We start from the raw sequence: 12868 nt of genomic DNA, 5'->3' as shown, positions 1-12868 counted from the left end.
TTAATCAATACTTAGGAAGACAAAAAGAAAAAAAAAACATTTCACAAAGAATAGTCTCTAGTAATTCCCAAATGCTCAAAGAGGCTACTCAAAATCACCTGAGACATTTATAAAAAAGAAAAACAACAACAACAACAAATTTCCAGAACCCAAAGACCTACTCAGTCAGAATTTCCCTGGGGGGAGCCTAGGAATCTGGAGTTTTAACAAGCTCCCCAGGTGACTATAATCTTTTTCATCAAGAAAGTCCAAAAGCACTTTCAATTCTCTTTCTCTTTTTTAAGGTTCTTTGATGATCTAACACTAGTTATATTGGAAAGCAAATACAATTTTCAACAGTGAGAGGAAATGACCAGCGTGAGGACCTGGATGGCCTCATGTCTCACCATTCATCTCTGCAAACTTCTGAACATCACTTAGGGTTTTCAATTCTTGTCTTGGACATGCTGTTACACAGAGTGCTACAGACTTGATCTTTCGGTTTATCAAGTCCAGATTGCATGGATCCAAAAAGAACACATACCTAAAGCATGGAGAAAAATATTGAGATGTTATTTCACAAGAACACATTCTGGTCCACTGCCTAATTTGACTAAGCCTAAAAGCAAAGAACATCTATTCCATACTCATTCACAAATTTTATCAAAGATGAACAGACATTTCACCAATCTAATCAGTTTTCTTTTAATTAATTAATTGTAAATAATGGGGGCTGGAGGAACTGGAGGACTTTTATCATGATGCATTTTTTTAATATTTAAATTTCTGTAATGTATACTTTATAATTAGAAATTATCTATTTTAGTTTTTAAATAATTAATTTGTTTTATTTTTTGTCAAACTTGTGCCTAAAAATTACTAGAGTATCCTAAGACTGCCGAATAACATGAATTATAGTTTATATATAAACATTAGCTAACGAAAATATAATTATATAAAAAGTAAAATTATAAAAACATAAACTTTTGCTAATGAATATGTAATTGTAAAAATGAGTATAAAATTATATAAAATTGAATATATAAAGTTATGAGTTATAAAATTATATAAAATTGAATATATAAAGTTGAATGGAGACTAGAGGGGAAAACATCAACATTTTAACTACAGTCATCTCTGGATGTTAGAATAAGGTGATTTTAATTTCTTTCACTTTTCAGAATTCTCATTTTCTAGAAAATGTAAATGACTTTTGAAAAGAGGTAACTATAATAAATATTGTTTATTAAAAAGGTCCATTACATATCAACAAAATAATGTCCAAATCTTAAATCATCCCTTTTATATGCTATACATTTATATTTTGGAAAAGGAAAGATTAGTCAGAAATTACCCTGAAACAGATTTTTTTTTAAATGTTAAAAAGTAGAAGAGAAGGGATCCCTGGGTGGCTCAGCGGTTTAGCGCCTGCCTTCGGCCCAAGATATGACGCTGGAGTCCCAGGATCGAGTCCCACATCAGGCTCCCTGCATGGAGCCTGCTTCTCCCTCTGCCTGTGTCTCTGCCTCTCTCTCTCTCTGTGTCTATCATGAATGAATGAATGAATGAATGAATGAAATAATCTTTTTTTTAAAAAGTAGAGGAGATGGCAAAGATTGTGGATGTTCTCATCTCCCAAAAAGGAAGTAAGAGCCAAATACTCTTAACTGAGAAAAGCAAGGTCTACCATGGATCAGTGGTGTGGGAGGTACAAGTAGGAATGCCTTTAAGTAAGAGAGCAGTTAAAAGAACCTCCGGTGCGCTGGTTTCCATTCTACTGGGTCCGCAGAAAGTTTTATGAAATCATCTATCTGCCAACAGCCTTCCCACGTTGTTAAACTCTGTTGCTTTGCTATATAAAATAGGATTCAAATCAGGAAACATAACCAAATATAAGAACTAGGTGAGAAAATTGAAAAGCAAGTCAATACACATGCTGGAATGGACAATATAAAACGATACCAGAAAAAAAAAATTAAACTGAAAACAAAAGTGCGTATGTCACAGGGAGGAGGACCTGAGAGGCCTTTTTAGGTGCAGTCATGTCACATACTGCAGAGGAGCCAGGTTCAAGCACGAAGGCCAGGGATAAGCTACAAACCACCAAACTAAAAACAAACAAAAAAAACCCCAAATTTGTAACAATGTTCATGACTCCAATACCATTAATGTTCTACATAGATAAGAAGAAAGAAAGAAGCCAAGCAGAAAGATGTTATTTGGAAGTGGAATTCACAGACTGTTCCTGTGTCTGATGACAGGGAACTAGCCCACAGAGAAAACCTTCTGACCATCTTTGTGTGGAAACAAGTGCTCCCCTACTCCCTCTCTCTCCATCGATCCTGTGCATGGGAGTGAGCTTGCCATGCCTGGGAAATCTGGCAAGGGACGTGGCACGAAGCCAGCTCCAGGGCAGAGAACACACAGGTCCTTGTGGGAAGTGTCATGAAAACTTGGAATCATTTACCAGCACCACCAAGGATAAACAAGAACAATAAAAAATAATGGCAGCCAAGGTTTATTGAGTACTTACTATGTGCCAGATGCTGTATTACACCTTTTACACATATTAATTCACTCATCACACAGTCCTCACCACAATCCTGCTGTCTGTTTTTGTGGGGAGCAGGCAGGTGGGCTGTGGAACTGGGGTGGGAAGAGGAGTTAGATGCACAGTTCTAAGTGATGAGCAATGCCTGGAGAAGTATCTGCAGAAATTACATGACAGGGACGCCTGGGTGGCTCAGTGGTTAGGTGTCTGCCTTTGGCTCAGGGCATGGTCCTGGGGTCCCGGGATTGAGTCCCGCATCGGGGTCCCTGCATAGAGCCTGTTTCTCCTTCTGCCTATGTCTCTGCCCCTCTCTGTGTGTGTCTCTCATGAATAAATAAATAAAGAATCGAAGAAGAAGAAGAGAAGGAAGAAGAAGGAAGAAGGAAGAAGAAGGAAGAAGGAAGAAGAAGAAGGAAGAAGAAGAAGAAGAAGAAGAAGAAGAAGAAGAAGAAGAAGAAGAAGAAGAAGAAGAAGAAGAAGAAGAAGAAGAAGAAGAAGAAGAAGAAGAAGAAGAAGAAGAAGAAGAAGAAATAATAATAATCATCACATGACAATAGGAAAACAGGCTTGGGAAAAAGGAGGGCCAGAGGCTCCTAGGCCTTTGCTGTTGGATCAGTGACATCGCCTTTCACAACCTGCTGAGATCAGATACCTTGTCTGACCGTCCTGCAGGAATCTGCCTTCTCCAAGGCCAAAAATGTTCTCACTGTATTTGCAATCTCTTATATACCTTAAAGCACACTCTTGATTTATCCTAGTGACTGAACAGTAGCCTTCTATCAGGCGTGGGTCAGACCAATCTGAGCCTACTTTCTGGCTCTCTTTCTTAACAGTTCTCTGCCCTTGGGGAATATGCTTCTTTCTGAGCCTCAGTTTCCTTATGTATAAAACTGCATAGTTTTATAGTTTTTTTATACCTATTTTATAGTTTAATGTTACTGATACTATACATAAAACAGCTAACATGCAGTATATACTCAGTGATTTATATCCTTAAGAAAACTATTTGCCTTTTCAGGAATTTTACATATGATAGTAAGGCACTAAATTCAGCACTTTCTGATATGGGCATACAACAGGACTCTTATACTAACATTATCCATTATTTGGAAGAAAAATCTGTGTAGGAGTATTCACGACCATTAGGTCATTAGCCATGATAAGAACTAAGGAGGCCTTGAGGTGCTTGGATGGCTTAGTTGGAAGAGTAAGTGATTTTTGATCTCAGGGTCCATGAGTTCAAGTCCCACAATGGGTGCGGAGATTACTAAAAAATAAATAAATGAACTTTAAAAACAACAACAATTAAGTAGCCCTCTAGAAGCGGTCTGGCACAAGGTATAAAATAACACAGCAGGCAGAGAAGAACTCTAGCATGTCTATAACACTATAAAATTAACACCACTCATTCTTCAGCCTGTATGTATGGTATGGAAGAATTTACTTCAACAGAAGATGATCTTAAACGATATCCTCAGGAAATAAAATCACTTGCACATATATACACCATTATATGCAAAACAGTCTCCCACCTCCACAGTCTATGAATACATGCCTTTAATTCCTTACACACTCCACATATTAAAATGCACATACACACAACATATGTATGTGCATACACACAACATTTAAAATGATTTATAGGCCTTAGAGTCCAATTCTAAGAGACTCATGCTCTACTGACTAGGCTAGCCGGGCGAGATTCTGATTCTATTAACACTTACTGGATGTCTGGGTCCTAGGAACTGTCACATTCATGACTTTATTTGATCCTCACAACAATTTTAAGAGCTAGAGGCTATTGCCATTCCACTGAGGATAAAACTGAGGCCCTAGGGACTAACTACATGACCCAAGTCAGCTAGTAGATGCCAGAGCATGAATTTAAACTTAGTCCTTCTGATTTGGTGTTTCACGCCGTGTCCAACCTGCTCTATTCCCAAAATATTTCCTACAAAATAATAAATCATTGTAACTGTTCTGTATTAACATTTAATATTGTTTCCAGCATCCTGAAGTTCATTCAATCCATGGCAACATGTTCGTAAGTAATTAAATTTTAACTGAATGGCATTTAACCGAATATTTGAGTAGGAAAAGTGTATGTGTCAAATAGACAAATTTATGATTCATTAAAATTGCACCTTCTTGCCTTTTGATTTAAAAATGCCATTAGCCAGGTAAATAAATCCTTACATTAGTTTCAGTTTTCATTTCAAACAAAATGAACTGTATTTGCCAATTTCATTTTTTGGGAAATGAAACAAATAACTAACTCTCAAATAAGCATGACATTGGCAAACCCGATTATTTTAACTAACAAATCTACCGATAAGTTGGGGTTTTTTTAACTGAGAGAGCAAAGACACCAGATAGGAGGCTATAAAACATACTAAAAAGGTTTCCTAAATAGTCTTCTTGGACTCTGCCACTGGGTAAATAAATGGTTGGGAAGGGGCTGGAGCCCATGGATTCATGATTACACGCCCTGGCTCCTCTGCCCCATCCTTTCAAGGTGGAGAACCACTGTCACAGATAACCAATAAACTGGAGTGAAAAGCCAATTTTTTTTAAAGATTTTATTTATTTATTCGTGAGAGACACAGATTGAGAGAGAGCACAGACACAGGCAGAGGGAGAAGCAGACTCTATGCAGGGAGCCTGATGTGGGACTCGATCCTGGGCCCCCAGGATCATACCCTGGGCTGAAGGTGGCGCTAAACCACTGAGCCACCCAGGCTGCCCCGAAAAGCCAATTTTCATTGCTATCTCAAGGAGTCTTTGCTAGACCTACTAACAACTTAAAAATTTCTTTAGCTCATATTAGCTCATATTCTATAGAGGAGCAATAATGAATAAAATACCAAAAGTGGGAATGAAAGTAGGAAAAGATGCAACAAGAGAAAAACACATTCACAAACCGACAGCCCAGACACCTACAGGCATTGGCAAGTATGACAGGCATGCAGCAGTATCATGTGGTATCGAGAAGGACACATTTGCAAAGAGCACTACAAAGCAACCTAAGATAGTTTTGAACTTTAGTTACAGGAATGGTGAAAAATGCTGAACACTGAACTGTAAGGCAAACATTACAGAGAACGGCAGGTAAGGCGTGGGAACATGTATTAGAGTCGAGATATAGTCCTGGGAACCGCTGAAGGTGAGAAATGGAAAATTCACTTTAAATTGAAATTCTTGAAATACAGGGTATGGCAGGACAGAGTAAACTCATGGGGACAGATACACCAAAGACAAAAACAAGCAAGCATGGAAGTTCGGGAAAAGAGACAAGAGACATAGAAAGAGGCGATTTCTCCAGCTGTGCTCAGGGCAAGGGAGTGGACACTGAGCAACCCAATGCAGATAAGGATGCTAGAGATGGTGCAAACTATTTAAACTTCTAGTTTGCTTTCATTTTCTTCAAGGAAGATAGGGCAAAGGAGAGAACCTAAGATTTACCAAGAATTTACTTCGGGGCCATAGAGCATCATAGGCACTATCCTCACCCATCCTAATTCAACAAGAGGGAACTGAGATTTACAAGCCGGTCAAGTAACCGAAGGCCACACTGACTTGAACCCTGGGGGGACAGGATCCCAAGGGTGGCTCTTTCCACCAGCGCCCCTCCGATTCAAAATGGAAAGTGGAAATAAATAAATAAATAAAAGGTGAATGAGTTACAGACCAATTAGATCGGCTCAACCTTCTGGAGCCTGAGAGCAGATGAAACCCTAGCCAGACACGACACAGTCGGTCCTTTACGTGGCATGCAACGCTCTCAGGATAAGAAGGACGTAGGATGATGTGGAAACACTTCATTCCCTCAACAAACACTACGAAGTGTTTACTACTTGTGGGATAGGCCTGGGGATACGAAATTCATTTAAAAAAAATAACAGTTCTTAAATGCAAATAACTTACAGTCTAGAGAAGAAACAAAAATACAGTAATTTCCAAATCAGGTGATACGTAGCAAGGCTGAGATGGCAGAGGAAACTGCGTAATTCTGCACGGAGCATGAGGGGTTAGAAGAAGCACTATGGAGCAAGAGGCAGTATCTAAGCCACATTTTGAAAATGAGTAGGAATTTTCCAGACAGTTGGGGAGGGGAGCATTCTAGGCAGAGGAAACTGCATGTATAAAAGTACAGGAGCATGAAAGAGCATATTTAAGGAACTGCAAATGATTTGATAAGGTGGACTGCAGGATGGGACTTCAGAGGGCTACGCCCAAGGGGAAACAGGAGACAGAAGTGGCCACCCTTGGAATCTGAAGGCCCCTCCAGCCCCAGGGCATCACGCGTGTGCTCTCAGCAGCCACGGCACACGGATACCCTGGGGTCACAGGCCCTGGGGTTGACGGCCAGGGGAGGGGAAGGCTGGGGCCACCAGCGGCGCTGCTCCCTGAGCTGAGCCTTTGCCATTAAATCCTCTCCGGCTGCCATGGCAACTCTGCGGCAGGGCTTTTTGGAGCAAAAAGTGGCAAACAGATACTAGTCTACTGGCCACCTCCTGCCAAATTTGGATTCTCTCCTCTCTAATCAGGACGGAAGCACTGCAGCACTAGAGCTGGAACGCTGGCTGAAAAATCCCTCTGCCCGTCGCCCTCTGCGTTAGTGATTCCTGACGCATGTTTCCCCCCAGAGGAGAAGAGAAACGGAGTCTGATCATTTTTCCAATTATTACCACCTATCAATTTACAATTTGCAGCCCCTATCCACAGAGCACGCTGCCATTAGTGAATCGCACCAAAAGGAAGGACACAACAGCCTAGCAGAGGCTTCTCCCATCGCTAAATATAGACTTCAGAGAGCCCTGGATCTCTGCCCCACCCGCAGTGGGGCTGTGTCCAGAGGAGGCCTCTCACTTCCTGTGTGGGGTGCCAGCATCCCAGGGGAGACCCACCCTGAAGTGCTGTGTTCCACAAGGGCAGAGCAACTGGAGTCTGCATATGGAAGTCCATAAAAAACCCAAACTAACTCAACACACACTAACCCAACACATAATTAACTGAAACCCCCGTTGGCCCTCTACTTTCTGGAACAAAGCCAAGCGGAGAAAGAGAAACAAGTTGAAAGCAGTGATTTATCTTCAAAACTGTCACTCTAGACAGTGGCTGAGAGAACTGTAGGATGTTCACGATGCCCCCAAGATGGCAAGAACACAGACAAAGGAACAGAAACAAAGGGCGGAGGTGAACTGTGGGCGACCCGACCTGCGAGGTTGACGATGGCGATGCCCTACTTTCCCACTGCCCGCCCCCCAATGTCATTGAGGAAGAGGCAAAAAAACGTCCCCAGGGGTATCACCTGTTAAAGAAGTGCCTTGGCACGTACCTCACCAACCTGGCAGCCCTCTACGCAAGCACTTCTGTAGCCCTTGATTCACAGATAACTGCTAAGAAGGGAAACTTTCTTCTCGTTTCTGGTAAATTCACAGCATTGAGAGCTGAAAACAGCTTCCAACTGTGGAGGAAGCCCAGGGATCAGATTAAGACAGAAACACTCTGAGATGTTTACCTCTCTGACCTCACCTCCCACAGGTCTCCTTTCTGTTCCTCTCTTCCAGCTCACTCGTGCCTAGACACCTCTGCCCTTCTATCTGCCTGGGGTGTTCTTTCTCCAGAGAGCAGCACAGCTATTGGTAGCCTCATGTGCTTCAAGTCTCCATGAAGGTGGGGCAGCCACCTCTCTAAAATGTGCATCATGCATCTTTCCTGCCTTCTGTTTCTCCTTAGCACTTATACTCACACACTCTCTATTTTACTTATTTATCTGTTTATTATCTGTCTCCATCCATAGACTATCAGCTCCCAAAAGGCAGAAATATTCGCTGTCTCATTCATCATTATTATCTCCAGTGCTGAAAACAGTGCCTGGAATAAAGGAGTTCCTAACGTATTTGTTGAGTTAATCAATGGACCTTAACTGTGTAAGATTTTGCCAAGCAGAGCAGAGGGTAGAGAGAAGGTAAGGAAGAAGATAGTTTAGGTAGAAGGAAATACTCTTATTCATTCAACAGAAATATATTGAACACCTCTGCCAGGTACAGGGCTAAATACACACTAGCGATGACATGATAAATAAGACCAACATAAACAGTGTCTCCCTTCCCAGCATTGAGTCCAGAGAGAGTAGGGAGGTAATTACAAAAGTGTACAAATGCTATCGCAGAGGAAGAAGGATAAGTGAATGCCTCCAAAGGGCTCTATGAATGGACAGGTGTCCAGAAGAAGGGAAACCTAAAGCCAGGACCTAAAGACTGAGTAATGAATTTGCAAGGTGTGGGGGAACGGAGGCAGAAACAGGGAAGGAAGAGAACATGCAAAGACATGAAAGGGAGAGACAGCGTGGCATAACAGAGAAAATGAAAACCGGACTGTGGTGAAGAACCAGTGGCCAAACAGGTCAGCTGGAGCTGCTTCACACAGGCCTCGTAGATGGTGGCAAAGAGGTCAGAAACTTGGGAATTCAACCTAACGACACTGGAGAGCCACTGAGGGTTCACCAGCTGTCATGTGGGGAATGAATTAAAGGCGGGCAAGAGAGAAAGTAAAAAGACTGAATCTCTACCGAGAGGATGACTTCGACTAGGATGGGAATGGGAACAAAAATGAAATTTTGGAAACACAGAATTAACACAATTAAGAAACCTGATGATTGATTATATGTGGAGGGAAAGGAAGAAATTAAGCACGATGCTCATTTGTGGACAAAATTAAGAATGGAAGAAATTAAGAATGATGTGGTTTAGACTAGAGTAGCCAGGGCACTGTGGTTTGGACGCCTGTTCTGTTCAATCAGACACTCATCTCAGGAGAAGAGGTAGAGTTTGGAGGGAGAAGATCATGTTCTAACTGTAGATAGTGTGAGTCCAAAGTGTCTGTGGAATGTCCAAGTAGAGACCTGGACAGTTGGTTGGAATGTCTTGGCACAAAAATCTGGACAAAAGATAAAGACTGTGGAATTACCAGCATATAAATAAATGATAACCTCACCCCCAGGAGTATATGAGATCACCAAAGTGAGTGTGCAGAGATTTTTTTTTTAATTTTATGTATTTATTTGAGTAGAGTGAGCAAGACCAAGCAGAGGGAGAGGGAAACACAGGCTCTCCCCTGAGCAGGGAGCCCAGTGTGGGGCTCAATCCCAGGATCCTGGGATAATGACCTGAGCTAAAGGGAGATGCTTAATTGACTGAGCCACCCAGGTGCCCCCAGAGTTGAGATTCTAATCCTAGGTGAAACCTGTGATCCTCTTGAAAAATTTTTTTGTGGCCCCCTTGAAATTATAAGCAAAATTTGGTGCACAAATTCACATGCAGTTTTCTGAAGAGAGATTTCTTATAATTTTTATCAGATTGTCAAAGCCTCCCAAAGAGATTAAAACTAAGAGTAAAGTAAGATGAACAAAGAGACAAAACAAAGGCATGGACCTGAAACGGCATGGGGAAAAAAATGATTCTATTATTTAGCTAAGCGTCTGTTGGCTCCTTATGCATATACTATAAAGGAAAAGATAATCATCAGAATGATAACCAAGAGCTAGACAGTAAATTGTGTTCCTCACACTAAGCTGAAGCCAGAAAAAAAAAAAAAAAAAAAGCAAATTAAATTTTTAAGAGATTTATTTTTAAGTAATCTCTACGCCCAGTGTGGGGCCCAAACTCACAACCCTGAGATCAAGAGTCACATACTCCACCAACTAGGCCGGCCAGGTTCCCCTAAAATACCTCTTAAAAATAATCCACAAGACCTGTAAGAGAGAAAAGCTCTCTATTTAATCTAGTCAACTGGAATAACATCCCTAACCCCAAGTTCAATGGCAATACTACACAGTCACGGGGGGTATTCTCAAAATCAACTTCTTCCAGCACTCAGGCTGAGAAATAATATGTGCTAAGAGTCAATGACCAGAGATTTATTTTTCTTTTTAGTTTAACAGTTTTATTGAGCTATAACTCACATGCCATGAAATTTTCCTATAAACTGTATAGTTCAAAGTTTTGTACAACTCAGTTCAATTAAATATTTTTAAGTATATTTTACAGAGTTGTTTATCCATCACCACAATCTATTTCTATAACATTTCATTACCCTCAAAAGAAATCTCATACCTGTTAACAGCCATTCCCCATCCCCCCACTTTCTAACCCCTAGCCCCAGGCAACCACGAATATGTTCTCTATCCCTACAGATTTATCTGTTCTGGAGAGTTCATATAAATAGTATCATAGAATAAATGGTCCTTCGTAACAGTCTTCTTCTAGTTAGCATGGGGTCTTCAAGTCGCATCCATGTTATAGCATATATCGGTGGTACTTTTTTTTTTTTTTTGGTACTTCTTCTTTATGGCTGAATATTATGTTGTACAGAGAAAACACATTTTGTTTATTCATTCATCAGTTGGTACACATTTGTGTTGTTTTCCTTTCTCGGCTATTTGGAATAATGCTGCTATGAACATCTATATACAAGCCTTTGTATGGATGCATGCTTTTATGAATATAAGTAATGAGTAGAATTGCTGGGTCACATGGTAACTCTGTATTTATTATTTTGAGGAACTGCCAGACTTCTCCATAGCAGGTGCTTCATTTAATGTTCAGAAGACCAGCAATATATGAGGAATCTGATTTTTCCACATCCTTGCCAACACTTGCAACTGTCTTTTTTTTTTTTTTTTTTTACCATTAACTATTCTAGTGGATGTGAAGTAGTAACTCATTGTGATTCTGATTTGCATTTCCTTGATGTTGAACATCTTTTTATGTGCTTATTGGCCATTCAACCTCTCTTCTTTAAAAAAAAATTATTTCTAAAGATTTTATTTATTTATTTGACAGAAAGTACAAGCAGGGGGAGTGGCAGGCAGAGGGAGAGGGAGAGGGTCCAGCAGGGAGCCTAAGGTGGGGCTTGATCCCAGGACCCTGAGATCGTAACCTGAACCAAAGGCAGATGCTTAACCATCTGAGCCACCCAGGCACCCCTCAACCTCACTTCTTTGAAGAAATGTCCATTTAAATCCTCTGCCTGTCATAGACTTCTTAGTCTTTGAGAAGGACAGAATAAGGCAGAAACAGGCACTAGATATGATCACAACAGCATGAAAAATTATAACAGAAAATAAGGACAAAAGAAAGAAAAGCAGTTAGGAGAAGGTACTGGAGTCAAAGAACTAAAGGTCAGAGAATGGCTCCAGTAGGCAAAGAAAAACAGACAAGCAGGAAGGAGAGAAGGCTGTGGTCAGAGTGGGGAGTTCTTGAATTAGTTTGAATTGATGTTATAGGTGGAGCAATAAAGGGTGATGACCAAAAACCAAGCTGTGACTCCGAAGAGTGAATCCTGAAAGCCCCCACTGAGAAGAAATTCAGAGTTCCCAGGGCTAGAGTGAGAATCAATGAGACAATATGTGAAAGTACTTTGTAAACTCCACAAATGTAAACTTGGGGAAAACTGCTAATTTAGCCATCTGGGTTAAAAAGGGAAGAAGCTTTGATAAGTAACTTTGAAACCTGCTTTGGAAAATAATAATAATGAAAATGATTATAATAAATAAGAGTTTAACATCTATGGTTCCAGGCAGTGTGCTAAGAAGCATACATCATTTATTGTATTTATACCTCCAAAACACCCTAGGAAATAGGGTGTTTATTATTAACTTCATTTACCAAATGAAGATCTTTAGGTCACACATATTAATGTTATTTTCTCCAGTGTAAATCATCCTTGGTGAAAATGTAAACCATTGTTGGTAATCTATCTACTGCATCTACCCTTACAGATATATCTCCAATTACAGGAAGAATCTTACTGATCATAGAAAAACTACAAACGCTGTTCTCAAGGTACTGCTTTTCTCTTTATATCAGAGAATCAAATTTTTTAACAATCAAACATACCCACCTTGGTTCTACTTTACTCCTTTAATGCTTCAATAATATATAAATGGTTTCCTCTCCATAACAAAAGTAAGTATAATATTTGTTTTACAATATTTAACTCATCTAAAATTTATTTTGCATGGTGTGAGATTAAAATAGCTCTAGATATATCTTCCTTCATACTATCATCCAACAATGTCTTTTGTTAAACACCAATTGCTATTAGTTTTTATTTTATTTGATTTGATTTCTCATATGCTGCTATCAATTTATTTCTGATATTTCTATTGTGTTTCTATCACTGTTACTAACCTGCGTTCAAGTGGTCTTGTTAACATACTTTTTGAATGGCAAAATTCCTTTTTGTTCTGCTCTAACCTACACAATCACTAATTAGACAACGAGTAATCTTTCCCCCCTTTCCGGTTTTGTTTGGCCAATACATTAATTGCCA

At 40.1% G+C, this 12868-nt stretch overlaps 1 protein-coding gene across 3 annotated transcripts in view; it reads right to left on the bottom strand.

Moving 5' to 3' along the window:
* The window catches only part of SLC44A1 (solute carrier family 44 member 1), a 191902-nt gene that overhangs the window by 100986 nt on the left and 78048 nt on the right, over positions 1-12868 (bottom strand). For all 3 annotated transcript variants that reach the window (XM_038553006.1, XM_038553005.1, XM_038553004.1), the window contains exon 4: positions 387-523. In XM_038553006.1, the coding sequence (XP_038408934.1) occupies positions 387-523 (137 nt within the window). The remainder of the gene's footprint in view (positions 1-386; positions 524-12868) is intronic.

The sequence above is a fragment of the Canis lupus genome, chromosome 11 (genome assembly GCF_011100685.1).
Source record: "Canis lupus familiaris isolate Mischka breed German Shepherd chromosome 11, alternate assembly UU_Cfam_GSD_1.0, whole genome shotgun sequence".
Classification (NCBI taxonomy): Eukaryota; Metazoa; Chordata; class Mammalia; order Carnivora; family Canidae; genus Canis; species Canis lupus.
Note: the sequence above shows the minus strand (reverse complement) of the source record. Positions and strands in the feature narration are given on the sequence as shown.